Raw genomic sequence first — 17,297 nt, 5'->3', positions numbered from 1 at the left:
TCTTAAATAGTATTGGTCTAAAGAAAAAGAAGGAAGGGATTACCATTTAAGTCTGGATACCGGTTACTTTTGTAGTAGTGTGTGAGGGGATATTGATTGGGAGGGTCACTGTTGGATTTTTAGATACTGGTAATTCTTGGCCTGACTGCTAGCTAATTCCACAAGTGTTTACTTTATGATATTATTGAGATGTACAATTTTGGTTTTGTGTATTCTTCTCTAATATAATTTGTAACGGAAAAGGTAAAAAAAAATTAAAGACCCCCCCCCAGTGACTCCCCATATATAAGGGAGAAAAAACCCAAAAAGTTTTTGTAGTGGCTTTCAAAGCCCTATAAATCTGGTCTCCTTTTACACCTGTTACCTCGTCTATTACTTCTCCTTACCCCATTCTACTCCATCTGCTTAGGCTTGTTTCATGTTCTTTGAACATGCCAGAAATGCCACTATGATAGGGCCTTTGTACCTGGTATATATCTCCTTCAGTACTTTCCTCAAAATGTACCTTCATGGGAAAAACTGTTTAATATTATATCCTTTTCCTATACTCCCTGTAATTGCTTCACTATTTTTTTCTATAGCGTTTCCCAACCTCCAATATACTATACAATTTTTTTAACTTGACAGCTTCCTAACATATAAGGCAGGGATACAGACAAGGGTTTTGGTGTATTTGAATACCTGCCATATCCTTAGCACCTAGAGCAGTGCTTGGTGAAGAGTGCTGGAAAATATTTGTTAGAGAAATCAATGAATTAATTTCAGTCTAAGTGGTGGTCCGCAGAAATAATGCTCAGTGCTATCTTTACACTTTTTTTGTCATCTAAAGTAGTTTGTAGTTTTATTATTAAAATTGAAAAATAAAATTCCTATGAAAAAGCACATAATGCCGTGTTTAAATAGTGGATTATATAGCTCGTTTGGGAATTAAATAAAATTTATAGTGTTCTGTTTTACACAGAGCTATAATTATGTTGGATTTTCTAATCTTTACTGTTGGGATCATCCAGAAATAAGTGCTATATTGTAGTGTGCTGGGTTTTTTTGTGCTTACTAAACTAATAGTCACGGTGACCTTAGCCTTAGAATTTATAATCTAAGACATCCTTGATTTGACAAATAAAAACAGACAATGGAGCTGGATCTATTGTTTCTATATTCAAAGTAAATAAAATAGCATTTAAGCTTAATAATTTATTCATTAATTGAATGCTTAACTTGTTGAATGCTAGCCATTGTATTAAGTAATTTACGTAGATGTATGTTCTCATTTAATCCTCAAAACACTCTAAGAGTTAAGTAACTTACAGATGAGAAAACTGAGGCTTGGAAAGGTCAGATGATCATCTCAGTAAGCGAACAGTAGACCTGAGATGTTGGGTCAGACTGCCAGGTACCACACTGTTAGCCACACCAGGTGATGTGCCACACTGTAAAGCAAAGGGATAGTAGAGAATAGTGGGCACTAGAAAATCACTAATTCCTTCTAAAGGTTAGACCAAATAAATTTACTCTTTGCCCCCAAGGGAGAAGTTAAACACTATGTGCTGAGTGGTGAGGCTGATAGTAGGGAGCCAGTTAGACTCAGTTTCTGCTGTAAGAGGTTGACTTTCTAACAGGAAAGTCATCTTCCTTTAGTTTGGGTTTGCAGATTGTCCATTTTTTAGTGTTTTATGAGTAGATAAGCTAGCACTGGACTGAGATCAAATGGGAATATTTATTGAACTATTGAATGAAGTTGATACTTTAAGGGAGAAAATTCAGATGGTAGTCCTGATGGGATATTTTCCTGTGAAACCAGATCAAGCCAAGCCTTAGGGAACTGTATGTTTACTGAAGGAGAATTATACTGATTACAGTATATTTGGACAGCACTTTTAAAACCTTCATTATTTTTCTTTATTACAGCAGCTCCATGGAGTTTGGCCACAAGATGTTGTTGACGGAACTTGTGTAGCAGTAAATAACAAGTACCGACTCATGGCGTTTGGTTGTGCAAGGTAATTGATAGAGTCCTCTTCATTTTAAGAGTTGTTGGCAAAAATAATGGGTCTTTAAATTTTTTTTAATATATATTTTGAAGCATAAAATGTTCTGCATGCACTTGTAAACCTCGTCATGCCTATCATAGTTTAGGAATCAGCTGTAATATAAAATCTGGAGGTATTTTATTAGATTGAAGTAAACAAATCTAAAGAGCAGATTTCAGATATTGAATGTTTTAATTTGTAAAGATGAGCTTTTCTCCAGTGGTAGGAAATTGAGTTATAAGTTAAGAAGATTAAATCAGCCAAAATTTAATTTTGTTCTTGATTGTTTAAAAGAGGATCAAGAAGATATTTTTCTTTTTTTTAAATAACCCTTTCTTTTTAAGACATCAGTGTTGATGTTGCCTTTGAATTTGTGGATGTGACTTAGTTAATGAGCACATTTACAGCTCATACATGATATCAGTTTCTTGTTTTAATTCCAATAATGTAGGTTTTAGACATTAAAACCTACATTAGTTAATACAAATTAATACAGATACAAATTTAATACAAAATTAAATACAGATTATTCATTCAACAAGTGTCTGTGTGTCTCCCGTGCACGAGGCACAATGCTAAGCACTTGAGATCTGTTGGAAAACACTAAGGTACCTGACTTTCTCAAACTTATATTTTAGCTCAAGTAAAAAGCTTATATTAGATACTTACTTAAATAAGTAATACTTTACAATATGTGTAGTGCTTTTTTAGCCTTTTTTTTAACTTCAGATTGAAGTTTAGTGGGTCTGTAGAACATACATCTGGTATTATCTCTAGCTACATCAAGTTGAGTATCACAGTATTTTTCTTGAGTGTAAATAATACACATTATAAATCATCACCTTCTTTACACTCTCAATCTGTAAAGTGGTGAGTTCTCAACACTGCTTCTCATTGAAGAGATAAATGTAGAATAAAAGTAAATTTAGCTTAGTTTAAGAAGGAAAAGTACTTTTTTTTTTTTTTTTCCATATTCATGGATTTGATTTGGTCACATTTTGTTTAGAATTTTTAAATCTGTCTATTAGTACATTTTGCCTGTAATTTTTCCTTTCCTTTCCTGATTAACCAAGGTTATGCTTATGTTATAAAACAAGTTGAGGACTGGTTCCCCTCTTTCTCTGTTTATCTTTGAATGTTTGCTTGAATTTGTCAATGAAGCTATTTGAGCCTACAATGTTTTTTGTGGGAATTTTTTGGATTACTGATTTAATCCAGTTTTAAAAGTAGATTTAAGAAGGTTTAGATTTTCTACGTATTCCTGTCACTTTGGCAAGTTCTGTTTTTCTGGGAATTGGTTTTGTTCATATCCCTGTCCAACTTACTGGCTTAAGGTTCATAATAACCTTTTTTACATATTGTAAAATAAAAATATACTTGTAGGAGAGTGCATAATCCAAACATTCAGTTTTGCAAATATAATTGTAATGCAAACACCCATCTGTTCACAACTGGGTCAAGAAATAGTTTTGCAAGGTGGGTAGTCCCACCCTGTGACTTCCTAAATCATAACTCCCATCTCCTCCCCGACACGCTTAAAGGTAACCAGTTTTTTGTCTTTCGTGATGATCATTTCCTTAGGCTTTATAGCTTCCCACCCATGCATGCGTTCCCAAAGAGCGTAATTTAGTTTTACCTGGTTTTGAACTTTATAGGAATAGAATCATATTCTATGTGTTGGGTCTTGCTTCTTTCAGTCAGCTTTGTGAAATTCATCCATGCTGTTTGCCAGTGGCTGAAATCATTTTTGATTGATTTATAGTGTTCTAGTGTATGAATGTATCCTAATTTATCTGATTTGCTGTTAATGGACATTTACATTGTTTCTTGGTTTCCAAAAAAGAGAGGGCATTTTCTTATATAAAATCAATATTTTTGTCATGAGAAAATTATGAGAATTTATAATTTAAAATTAATGATAAATCCCAGATAAGAACTAATACTCAGTTCATCTTCAAATTAACCCATTTGTCACCAGAATTTCTTCTGTGGCTCCTTATTTTCACCAGAGTCAATCAGTATTTAGTTATTATTTCCCTTTAGTCGCCTTTTGCCTGTAACAACCCATACACTGTTTTTATGTTCATGACATTAACTTTTTTAAGAGTCCAGGCTGGTTGTTTATAGAATGTCCTATATTCTAAATGTGTCTCATTGTTTCCTCATAATGGCATTCGTTTAGTTCCTTTAAACCTATAATGCTTGAAACTTTGAAGCCAGTGCTGTCAGATGATAAGAGGGCTGGCGCATCAGCACGGACGGGGTGGTGGCTAGCTTGCCTCCATATTGGCCGCAGTCAGGGCTAGCGCTGGTGGCTCTGCCGCGGCCCGGTGTTAGGATCCACGAGAGGATCCCCTCACCAGGGTCATGGAGGTGGAATCTCAGCCTTCAGCCTTCCAGTCATCTTACTTTTCCATCAGTTGGGAGAGTACCAGCCTTTTTCTTTCTTTCTTTCTTTCTTTCTTTCTTTCTTTCTTTCTTTCTTTCTTTCTTTCTTTCTTCCTTTCCTTTCCTTTCCTTTCCTTTCCTTTCCTTTCCTTTCCTTTCCTTTCCTTTCCTTTCCTCCCTTTCTTCCCTTCCTTTTCTTTCTTTCTTTCTTTCTTTCTTTCTTTCTTTCTTTCTTTCTTTCTTTCTTTCTTTCGTGTGATCATGGGTTGGGGTTGAAAGTTTTGTGATTGTAGCTGTGTGACATAATAGTGGCTTCTAGCTCTGACCCTCCAGTCCTAACACTAGTCCAGGACTGAACACTAAACTGTAGCTGGTATCCTTTAAGTTGTGTAAGAAGCTAACTTTTAGGATGTCAGCTTGCAGGGGATCAGTCTTACAGCCTTATTCTTACCTTTATGTTTAAAGGTTTGACTAGATGCTGGTTAAACATTGTCATATGTGATGTCGTGTACTTACCGCGGCACCATGGAGCAGTAACGTTAAGTTGTCCCAGTATTAATGATACTAAATTTGGTCACTTGTGTAAGAGCCGTATCTCTATTATAGAGGTATCGTTTTTGCTTGGAGGTCAGTGAGTAGCGTCTTACACATGAAAAAATCTCTCTTATAATGGTTTAATGAGAAATGGAAATACAAATAATTTAAATAATAGAGGCTTTATAGAATACATAAAAAGGTCAATTGTCATTCTGTAAGTGTTGGCTTAACACCAGTTTCTTGTAGAAATATTTGGACTCTCCTCACTGACTTGTTAGAGCTCAGCAACCCAAAGTTACCACATGATAGTTTCAGATGCAAAGCAAAAAGAAGTAAACACCTGCTAGCTACCTAATGCTATCTTTCAGCAAAGCGTCTAATTGGGCAGGTAGTCTGGAAAGATACCTATTTGCAGACATTTGACTTCTGACTAAGATGGAATAACAGATCAGATTTTCTCTCCCATATGGAGGGAAAAACGGACAAAAATATGAAACATGGCAGTATGAATTTGAGACATCGAGCACCAGTGGACACCGATCCCTGAAAGATGAGAAACAAATAAGAAAACTCTATAAATGCCTCAGCTTTAATTGCTTTGCATTTCCAGGCTGCAGCCTGAGGCCAAGACAGATCCTGGCAGATTCCCTGAGTTGAATTATGAGGAAGTGAGAATCTGGAGAGACCAGAGCAGCTAAGACTCAGGACAGACAGGCATAGGTGACAGAGTGGCACAAAGAGGGAACTCCAGAGAGCTGGAGAGGGTCTCTTTTGAGTATTAAATATGGAAAATAGAAAAAAGATCCACATCAGACATTGCTGAAGTAAATAATAATAAACGTAAAAACACAGCAAGAGAAATGATCCAAAATGAAACAGAAAAAGAGATTTAAAAACACAGCATCAGGGGTGACTGGGTGGCCCAGTCGGTTAAGCATCCGTCTTCGGCTCAGGTCATGATCTCACGGTTTGTGGGTTCGAGGCCCGCATCGGGCTCTGTGCTGACAGCTCAGAGCCTGGAGCCTGTTTCAGATTCTGTCTCCCTCTCTCTCTCTGCCCCTCCCCACTCATGCTTTGTCTCAAAAATAAACATTAAAGAAAAACAAAAACACACAGCATCAATGAGCTGTGGGTAACTCCAAGCGACCTGTTGCAGCAGGTATTTTATTTCGTCCCAGTCCTAATCCTTGGGAAGAGTTGACCTGGCTGGATATGGATCAGAACTGCTGTGGAAACCATCTGACTTGTACCACAAAAGAGCATGCATAAGTGCCAGAACATTCTGGCAGTCATGTACCTGTGTCGTCCTAATTTGTGCAAAAGCAGCCTTAGATTTAACAGTATTTTAAAACCAACATTTGTGTTAAATTTTTGATCTGAAAATAGTTTCATAAGCAAAAATCGTATTGTTTTATGATGATTATAGGTCAGTCTTGAAATGTAGCTTAGAGATAATACACAAAGTTTTAGCTTTGGTTTCTGGCCCTTCATAAATTTGATCCTTGTAAAGATTTCATAAATGAAATCATTATGTATACCATGTACATAAAAGAACATACATCGTGTGTGTAGATACAAAAAATGATATAGTACATAAAAATAATAAAATAAAAATCTGTATAAATTGCTGTCAGCATGAGGAATAGCACATTTCGAGGACCAGTAGGTCCCGTTTCTTCCTCTTCTTTAATACCCCCCTTCTCTGCCAGTAGAGTGTGTGTGTCCATTAACTTTTTGTTGCATTTTTACCACAGATGTGTGTACTGTGTTTTGAATGTTTTTCACTGTATACAAACAGAATTATACCAACACGTATGTGTCAGCTATCTATTTTAACGCACGTCGGTGCTGTGTGCTATACTCTTCTATGAGAATACTCCAGTGTATGCTTCTTTTCTCTTGCTGGACATTCAGACTGTTTCCATTTCTTTGCCTTTATACACAATGCTGTCATGAACATTGAGCATGCCTCTTGATAACATGGACAAGGATATTTCTGGGCTATGTTTAGAGGGAAAATTTACTGGGTTACAAATACACATTTCAGATTTATGAGACTGCAAATTATTTACAAAATGGTTTTAGTCTAGTTTACACTCTTACCAGCAGAACATAATCATTCCATAGTAATGCTTTCTATATTTGTATTTATCTTTTTTCATTAAAAGCTTGCTTATTTTTCACAGTGGTTCTGTACAGGTTTATACAATAGATAACACCACTGGAGCTATGCTGCTGTCTCATAAACTAGAGCTAACAGCAAAACAATATCCTGGTGAGTCCTTTTTATTTTCCTTCTTATTTTTAATTTTTAACGTGCAGGTAATGGTATGTGTAGCGATTGCAAATTTAAATAATGCATGCTATCGTTCAGATAGTGTTAAACCGTATAACAGTTTCTGTGTGGCTCAGGGACTTCCGTGTAGCTAGGGAGGCTCCTAAGGGTACTTTACCCTGTATAATCCCTCTCTGGACTTTGCTCTAGTCTCTTACCTGATTTCATTGCCTTTGTTGTTTTATGCCTTCCAATTCAATGTATTCATTCAGCAGATACCGATTGAATACCCACTGTAGGCCAGACAGTGTTCTAAATGGTAGATACACTGCAGTAAATAAAACAGTCTCTTTCTGAACCCCTTGTGGAGCCTGTAGGATTAAGTCTAAAGTCTTTGTCATTGGAAATACTTTGGACTGAACCTAACAGAAAACCCAACTTACTGTGGCTTAAATAAGATTTATTTTCTCTAATAGGAAGAAACCCAAAGTTTAGCTGCTTCTGGCCTTCATCTGGCCTTTCCTCCGTGGTCGCATGCAGCTTCTGAGCTCCTGACATTACTGCTGCGTTTGATTCAAGGAGAAAGGAGGAAACGGCATATTTGTTTTTTGATCAGGAAAGCGAAAGCTTTCTTAGGAGCATTTTCCTCTCCTACCTGCTCCAGCTATCTTCTCTTCACATCTAATTGGCTATAATTAGGGGTGCCTGGGTAGCTCAGTCGGCTGAGCATCCCACTTCTGATCAGGTTGTGGTCTCAGTTTGTGGGTTTAAGCCCCACATCAGGCTCTGTGCTGACAGCTCAGAGCCTGGAGCCTGCTTCAGATTCTATGTCTCCCTCTCTGCCTGCCCCTCCCCAGCTTACACTCAGTCTCTCTCTCCCTCAAAAATAAATAAACATTAAAAAAGTTTTTGTTTAATCGGCTATAATTATGTCACATTAGCTACCTTAGGATTTTCCAAGCCTTTAGGCAGAAGTGGGCAATGGAGAGCTTGAGTATGGAAACAGATATTTGATTAACTCCTCATCAGTATCTACCCCATATGCGGCATGTAAGGTCTTCTGCCAAATACTTCTGGCATTATTTCTTGGTTCCCTCTGCCCTTTGTGTCTCCATAATTATACCACAGTAACTCTATGTTAAAAGAAATACCAAAAGTTCTGTTTATAAAGTCGTTAGGTCTAAACCCTAGTAGCATTTTCAAAAATAATACTCATAAATGGAAAGAAAAATAGTATTTTATTTTTACTCTTCAACACTGTTTTTGGGGTGCCTGGGTGGTTCATTCAGTTAAATATCCGACTCTTGATTTTGTCCTAGGTCTTGATCTCACGGTTCATGAAATCGAGCCCCTCGTCGGGCTCTGCACTGACAACACGGAGCCTGCTTGGGATTCTCTCTCTCTCCCTCTCTCTCTGCCTCCCCCACTTGTGTGTGCATGCTTGCTGTCGCTCGTCCTTGCTCTCTCTCTCAAAAATAAATCTTAAAAAATCATTGATTTTTACCAATAGGATGTCTGTGCCTATTGGACACTGTACAATTTCTCAAACCTTGGAATGAGATCGGGTATGTTCACCCATAATTCCTGTTCCACATTGATTTTCGCATGACACTTTTTCTGCAGCAACTCCTAAAAAGCCATCTTCACCAAGAGGTAACATCATCAAAGTAAATGTAGCACAATCTAATGTTGCAGCTGTGAACTACCTGGATCTAATAGTTCACATCATGTACAACAGATCCTACGTATAGCACTGTATTTTCTCTGGAAGATGATCTCATGTAACCCCCTGTGAGTTTTCTGCAGTGCTCTGGAGTACTGGGGTACCCTGCCCATAGACTAGCAACGGCAGGCTTCCACTTTACCAAACTACCTACAGATTCTTGAGAGTCAGTCAGCCTTTGTCTCATATTGTTCTCTGTACCTGAAATGTCCCATATTTCTCTATGGAGGGAATATATTGGTCTTTCAAGATACAGCTCAAGTGAAATTTCTTTCTGAACTAGATAGAATTCCATTCCCTCTTGTGCCCCGATATAGTTTGCATATCACATCTTGTTATTGATAATGCTTTATTGAACTTATTAGCGTACGGGTCTTTGTTTCTACTAGGCTCAGTGTCGAAGTGTAGGATATATCTGTCTCTTTGTACCACGCTAGTTCAGTTTATTGAGAGGCACATAGTTAACAAATGTGATGAACAAAGCAATATGTTTTTAAGCCAGTCTCCTTTGCAGGATTGTATTTAACAGGCAGTAGAATCTCATGACTACATGTCTCGTGATTTGATACTGTGCTCCCATTAGTAATCGGGAGCCTTTTTCCAAACTGTGTTCTGTTCCTCTCCCAGATTTAGATATGCTCCCATGTTAAGAATAATTGTTATATAACTATACAAACTTCTCTGATGTTTGGATCAGAAAAAAAATGTCAAAAAAAATTGAGGCACCCATCTAAATGTAATCTAATAATAAAAATCTGATTAGCCTCAAGGAGGAAGCTAAGGTATCCGATGTCAAAATCTCAGGAAGCATTAAAATATGTAACTGTTAATGTTGACTTAGTGCTACCCACATGTATATCAATATTTTTGCCCATCATTTCTTACAAGATCTCATACCTTCAATTTGAGACCATTTTCTGTCTGTAGTACATCCTTTGGAATTTCCTTAAAAACTTCGTGATGATAAACCCAATTTTTTCTTTTGCCTGAAAATGTATTTTGCCCTTGTAATTTAATTATGGTTTAATTTGTTACACAGTTTTGGATTGACAGTTACTGTGTCTATGTACATTGAAGTTCGAGTACCATTTGGTTTCACTGTTGCTATTAGGAAGTCTCTGGTCCAGTTGTAGTTCCTTTTCAGGAGATTGGCTTTTTTCCCTGTAGATACTTTTAAGATTTTCTCTTTGTCTCTGAGGTGGTTTCACTGTGATTGGGAAGGTGAAGAATTTTCTAAATTTTTTTCATTTTTTTTTAAATCTTGCTTGAGATTCAGGCGTGCTGGATCTGAGGATTCAACTGTTCTGGAAACCACTATCTCTGTAAATACTGCCTCTTTAATCTCTTTTTCTGGGAATTTAATCAGACTTACATTGCACTTTTTTTTTTTTTTTTACATGTTTCTTAACCTGCCTTTTAATATTTTTCATTTCTTTTTTTGTTTCTCTGGATTGTATTCTAGAAAAATTTTCCATACCTATCTTTGAGTACAGTAATTCTCTTTTCATTTATGCTTAATAGTCTACTTAATGTGTCTACTTTAAATATTGTCTTTTTTATTTCCAGAGGGTTTACTTAGCTCTTTTCTAATCTGTATGCATTCTGCCCCTGTTTTCAATGTTCTCTTATTTCTTTAGATAGTAAAAAAAAAAAAAAAAAAATGGTTTTTGTATTCTTTGTTAATCTCAGTATCTGAAACCTTTCTGAGTTTGTTTCTACTGCCTTAGTTCTTTGGGCTCTTACTAGTTTGTTTATATATTTTAGGATTTTTGATTGAGAGCTGGTTAATTTTCTTCAAACCTAATTGTTTGAATGCTTTGCGACCTAAATTGAATTTGAGTTTTTGCAGAGAGGATTTGTATGTGTTCATGGCCGATTACCTGGGAGTACTACATCAGTCTGGAACCCTTAGCATTATATTCTCTGTTTGAAATTTTTCTGGACCCATTCAAGTTGCACAAATTATACATCAGAGGACTGACTTGTGATTGCAGATTCTCAGAGGAAGAATCTTTATTTTCCGCTCACGGACAAACGTGAAAGTGTCCCTTGCTGTTTCTTTACCTTCCACATGGTAGCTTCTCTTTCTTCCTTGTACTGGGAATGTCGCCCCTGCGGCCCCTCCCATCATGTAGATATCTTCTCTTAGATGCCCTGCCTTGGCCAGGCTCTAAGCTTTATCTCCTGTCCCCCATATGCTTTGAGTCATCAGAAGTGGAAGTCAGGGTCTTTTGGGTTTGGCTGAAAAATTCAGGGCAAAATGACTTGATACACTCACCTCCCAGTATTTTCAGTTGTTTTGAGGTGTTTACTCTATTTAATTTTGTAGTTGTTTCAGTGTGGAGAGTCATTTAAGGTGTCTAATTTGCTATACTGTCAGAAATAGAAATTTGCTCTGTAACTTGTTATCTTTCTTATCAGATAGCCTTTAAAGGCTTGCATGTATTTTTTTCTCTAAAGACAGATTTACAACCTGCAAGAGCAGGGTGATGTGTGTTTTGATTGTGGTTTCTGGCCCTTTTACCTCTGTATCCTTTTTATGCATACTTAAGTTTTCCTGCCCAGTAGCTTCCAGCCGCGTGTGGCTGTTTTTATTAAAAAATTAAAATTGGGGGCACCTGGATGGCTCAGTCCGTTGAGTGTCTGACTTGGGCTCAGGTCATGATCTTGGAGTTTGTGAGTTTCAGCCCTTCATCGGGCTCGCTGCTGTCAGTGCAGAGCCTGCTTCGGATCCTCTGTGTCTCTCTCTTTCTCTCTGCCCCTCCCCCTCTTACATCCTCTCTCTCTTTCTCAAAAATAAATATTTTTAAAAATCTTGAAAAAAATTAAAATTTAAAAAATTAATTTAAAAATTTAAATAAAAAAATCTATTTCTTCAGTTGCATTGTCACATTTAAACGTTCAGTAGCCACCTGTAGCGAGAGGCTACATGTTAGACCAAGAAAATCTGAACATTTCCATCACTGCAGGAAGTGCTCCTGCCTGCTTCCGTAGGACAACACTGTATTGAGTTCTTCGATTTTTCTGTTTTCTCAGGTGCTTTTAATGCAGTCTCTCCCGTTGGTTACCTACAGACTTGAATTAAATAACCTTAGGCTATAAACCTGCTTAAGTAAGACTTTGGGAGACTGGAGCCTCCTGCATCTTGAGCAGAGACCAGCTTCCTTGTTTCCTTCCGGCTCCAGTGGCTGAGGTTCACAAGCTATAGCTTCAGGGGTCAGTTCTGACTCTCAGACTGATGCTGGCCTCTGACCCCTTCTTTGTCTTTCTATAGGATGGGAACCCCAACCCTCTCATCACTGCTGGTCTCATTCCATCCTTCTCTGTATTTTCAACCTTTCTCCCCGCCCTGCTTCTGACCCTTTCCTCTTACCCCAGGTACTAACCAGTCTCTTTTTAGGATTTCTCTTTTCTTTTGGCTTCTGCGGCTGACTCTTTTTTGGAAGTTTAACTCTGTAACAGAATGTCTCTGGATTACTTTCTTAATATTTCTCTCAATATGCAGATTATCATGACCTATGTTCATTGTAGGTTACCAGCTAGATAAATTTCCTGTAATCCTGCCACCTGAAGATTAGGCAGCCACCATTAATGTATTGTTCTAGGTCTCTGCAGCTAGATTTTAGTATTTGTATGATTAATATGTGTATAATGCTTGGAAAATAGGTATGCCTATTATATGCATATGTGTATATATTTTAAGTGGGGTAATAGGAATACTGTTCATAACCTATCCTTTTCAGTCAACATTAACATCCTTTTATGATTGTAAATACTCCTATTTTTTCTCTTGCACATGGAATTGCTTTCATTTAGTAAACTTCAGTTTGATTCTTCTTGGTTTGGTTTTAAACTTCTCCCCTGTTGTAAAGTATGCTAATAAGATGTTTCTTCTGTATATTCCCATTTATTTTTCATCTGCACAAGTAACATGGTTATTCATTATGGTGGGGATTGCTAATGCGAGGATTCAAATACAGGCAGAAGGGCGTCCTCTATGTTAACCAAGCCTCTTCTCTATAGGCTAAAATCTGTATGCCCTGCCCCCCCCCCCCCTGCCTTGGTAGCAGATCTACCCTGTTTTATAGCAAAAATGTGTTAATGCTGCAAATGAAAAGAATTTTAATTTTAAAATGATACTATAGCTGGTTTTGGATTGCTGATGGGAAACACTAGCATGTTTCATTTAACTACAGTAAGGAAACTTGGACTTTACTGCGCAGTGAAATTATATATTGGACTGAAAGAACAATTATTACTTAAGATATCAACACCTGGAGTACTCAAGCCGGAATTTACCTACCTAATCCTAATACAAGATTAAACCTCAATTTATTTTAACTTGGATCCCTCTGATACTGCCAGCGGATCATGAAGATAGTGGTACAGCGTTATTTTACATCTTAAAACACCTTATACTTTGCAGAGTACTTTGACCTTCAGTTTTGAATTGTTCAAGAGAAATACTGCCTCCATTTTACAGGAACTGAATTGCCCAAAGCCAAAGACTTGTAAAACTACACAGTTGTAGTTATTCAAGCTAATAGTGGCCCCAGACGGCTCTCCCCTCTTTTGAAGTATGTGGCGCTTAAGTTCTGCTTGGATCAGGTCAAGGCTACTGGCCTTACTTATTTTAAGTGACCTTAAATGAGTAGGATTTGTCTCATTATTTGAAACAGACATGTCTTTCTGTTCATTTCAACTTGGAAAAATTACTGAGTGTTTCTGAAGGAATCTTTCATTTTTAACTTTTCACAATTTCTTAACAGATATTTGGAACAAAACAGGAGCTGTTAAATTGGTCAGATGGTCTCCTGACAATAGTGTTGTAATAGTGACCTGGGAAAATGGAGGCCTATCTTTATGGAGTGTGTTTGGAGCCCAGCTGATTTGTACACTCGGAGGAGACTTTGCGTGAGTCAAAGACAAGTTTTAGATAAAGCAACTCCAGAAGATACACACACACAGAAATGTTGTGTCACGCAGCTACCTTTCTTCCATATTTGACTCTTAACCCCAAAACAGTATGTAAGGTTCAGAATTAATTTGTCACAACATACTGATTGTCCAAACATCCATTCTTTTAAAACTCATTGTTCATTCAGTAAAAATGCATTTGTTTGTTGAACCCCTATTGTGTATGTGATAGCATGTTGGGTTCCAGGATACATCCGTTCTAGTTTTGCCTTCAGGTATCTAATGATCCTCTAAGAGCAGTAAGCCATGGACATAAGTAACTAGTAGGAAATGGAAAATCACTATCCTTTTGGGTTGATGTAGGTTAACCCAGTGGGTTATCTCTGCCCGCACCATATGATACTTTTTGAACCTTAGTCCTGACAAAATGAATACACCTTCACAAATTGCCTGACCCTGTCATGAAGTTATTCAGGACCTGAAAGATTGTGTCCCGGTGATATACCTTAGTGGATTAACCAGCACTCTAATATTTCATGCATTATTATGTATTTCTATTTTAAAGGAACAAAATACAAAATAAATTTTAGTTTTAAACTAAAGCCAAATATTATATGTAATAGAAGATTCTTTTTGAGTTTCTGTTCTGTTTCAGTTATAGGTCTGATGGTACCAAAAAAGATCCCCTTAAGATCAACTCTATGGTGAGTACTGTCTATAAAATATTACTGTAGTGTGAAAAACTTGGATTTTTCTAATTCCTTTTTTTCCCTCCTCTTGGCCTTATAAAATTACAAAGCTGTTTTAATCTCAGCAGGCTCTTGGACAGTTCTCACTTTGTAAAAGTATTTTTTAAAATCAGGCTGCCCGATTTTAAATACTTGGTTTTGCTTACATATGTCTAGCAAGCCCCTGTCATCTTTGTGAACGTAGTGAAATTCAAAGGCTTTTGCCTTTCCAAAGCCTCAATTCCTATGTGACTCACTAGCACCCACTTCTCATGGCCTCTTTTCTTCTAACATGAAGTGAAATGCTCATTGGGTGGTTTTCCTGTAGGATTTGGACATTTTTTGAACATATTTTTAAAACTTTCCGCAGATGTCTGTCAAGGGCATTAAAGTCCCTGTTGTAACAATATTTTTATTCACTACATATTTTCAAGAGTTTCCATAGAAAGCAGTGGGGTGTAACTCTTATCTTTACATAAGCACATTTTGTGATGTAGCCCTTCTGGGCACCATCTTTGGGAAATTAGTGGCTATGAGGCATATTCACTGCCTTTCTCTCTCACTCCACAGAGGAAGGCATTTTTGATTTCGGGCTTCTTGAAAAGTTAAAACCACCATGGTTGCCTTGAGTAGTGGTTCCCGGTCTTTTACCATCAAGGACCCCATTTGCTGTCTCTCTCCACTCCATATTTTAAAATAGTTTTTGAACAAATGATTTCGGTGACTGCCCATCAGTGCTTCCGAATGGCATGCACCAGCCAGTGTTTAGCCTCACTAAATTGATATTTTAATCACACACTAGGAATCTAAGCATTTTAGTTAGCTGTTCAGCTCTTACTGTGGAAGAGGAAAACTTCTATTAAGCTTTTGAAATTAAGCAACAATGTATTGTCCCCCTACTATTTTCTTGACCTTGTAGATTGCGATTCACTAATCTCCAAAACAAAAAACTAAAAAACTATCTTGGGATATAGTTACAGAATATTAAAATTGACTGGGCCTGGGGAGTTTATTTGAACCTTCTCCTTTTATAGAGGAAGAAACTTATACCCTGAGAAAACCAAGTGTCTTGGCCAAGGTCATACAGCAGAATGGCCACTAGGCTGTAATGGGAAGCTTCCTATCCAGTGTTGCTTGCTCTGTACAAGATGCGTCTGTTTTGGGTGCTTCTTTGTCAAGTTTCAGCTGGGTCACATGGATCTTGCTCTGCCAGGAATTTCTTTGTATTTGAGAAGCAGTTAAGTTATTGGAGAAGTTATAAAGAGCAGTAGGCATTTCTCAGGATTTGGAGCTAAGATTGGTATCCAGTGTTTTCAGTCTTCCAGGTAGAGAGCAGCAGTGGTGGTTTCCACTGGAGAGAACCAAGATGTAGCAGGTGTGGGTAGGATTCCTGTCTGAGTTGTTTCTCATAGTTTTTCCAACCTTTGGAAGTCATTAGTAATGCTGTTATTGGTTATTTCAGGATTTGGACATTTGAAGTTAAGAAAGGATAAGAAACTTTTTATTGTCTTGATTTTTCTTCCCCCTTCTTCTCTCCAAGAGCTGGGGTGCAGAAGGCTATCACCTCTGGGTAATCAGCGGATTTGGTGCTCAAAGTACTGAAATTGAGTCTGACTCCAAGAGTATAGTTAAACAGCCTGGCATTCTGCTATTTCAGTTTATCAAGAGTGTACTCACTGTAAACCCTTGTATGGTAAGTTTTTTCAGTTAAAACCGTTTATTTTAGTGGCTTTCAAAGTAGACTATCAAGATTCTTCTTCTAAAATTGGTGTATTATCTTCTTCAGTATATAGTTTTTGTGATTCTTATGTTTCTTTTTAATAACTTACACAAAAATTTTACTTCTGAGCAGCTTTTGTTTTTTGATTTTTTAAAAATAGGATCATAAGCAATTTGAGGGAAAGCAATGTATGCAGATTTACTTGAGTAACGTAATTTAGTCTTTATTTGACTAGAAATTCCCAAAGTGTGCTCCATAAGGCACAGTTTTTAAGAAATAGCAATAGCAGTTAGGATAAGGGAAAGTCTGTCATCATGTAAGTGAAATAAAGACTTAAAACTACAGAGATTTCTTATTGTAGGCTCTCAATGTGAAATGTGCATCATGAAAATCCCAGAGTCGGTGTACGAAAAAGAATGTTTCCCAAGCCAATTTAACTATGAATTTTCAAGAACACTTTGAAGAAAATATGCCTAGAAACCTGCTTTGGGAAACACTGCCCCAAATTATAATATGAACTCCTCATGTTTTATTAATCTGAAATAACATATTCTATATTGTTAATGTATAATAATAGTATATGTTACATGTTAGAAGTGCATACGTTGGTATCTGCCACTAATGGATTTTTAAACATTCGGTACAACCAGTTTCTAAACGAAATGTACAATTATAGTACATTGAGAAAGAATATGACAGTAGTCTGGATCTGAGATTTCATTACTGTAGTTGCAGAACAAAGATCCCCAGAAAAACAGGAACAGAGTAATTCTTCCTCCCCTCCCCCATCCCAATTTATAATTTAAAGGCAAATTTTTGAGTTTTCTGTGAAGACCACATCTGGACTGCCATGGAAAGCTGAGAGGCTGAGGTGCTGTTCTGTCTGATGGAGTGGTCAGTGAATAGTAGGCCCACATTTGAGAGTACTGGCCTTCTGATGGAAAACCAGGGCATAATCGCCAAGAGTAGAAATTACCTT

At 37.2% G+C, this 17,297-nt stretch overlaps 1 protein-coding gene across 6 annotated transcripts in view; it reads left to right on the top strand.

Moving 5' to 3' along the window:
- RIC1 (RIC1 homolog, RAB6A GEF complex partner 1) overlaps positions 1–17,297 on the top strand; it is a 141,500-nt gene that overhangs the window by 96,799 nt on the left and 27,404 nt on the right. For all 6 annotated transcript variants that reach the window (XR_006195934.1, XM_042913334.1, XM_042913333.1 and 3 more), the window contains exons 7-11: positions 1,909–2,000; positions 7,142–7,230; positions 13,723–13,867; positions 14,526–14,574; positions 16,139–16,291. Coding sequence is in view for 5 of the 6 variants with exons in the window: in XM_042913334.1 (XP_042769268.1) it covers positions 1,909–2,000; positions 7,142–7,230; positions 13,723–13,867; positions 14,526–14,574; positions 16,139–16,291 (528 nt within the window). In the remaining variant the exon portion in view is untranslated. The remainder of the gene's footprint in view (positions 1–1,908; positions 2,001–7,141; positions 7,231–13,722; positions 13,868–14,525; positions 14,575–16,138; positions 16,292–17,297) is intronic.

This window comes from Panthera leo, chromosome D4 (assembly GCF_018350215.1).
Source record: "Panthera leo isolate Ple1 chromosome D4, P.leo_Ple1_pat1.1, whole genome shotgun sequence".
In the NCBI taxonomy this organism is placed as follows: domain Eukaryota; kingdom Metazoa; phylum Chordata; class Mammalia; order Carnivora; family Felidae; genus Panthera; species Panthera leo.
The sequence above is the reverse complement of the archived record's forward strand: the minus strand, read 5'-3'. Positions and strand labels throughout refer to the sequence as shown.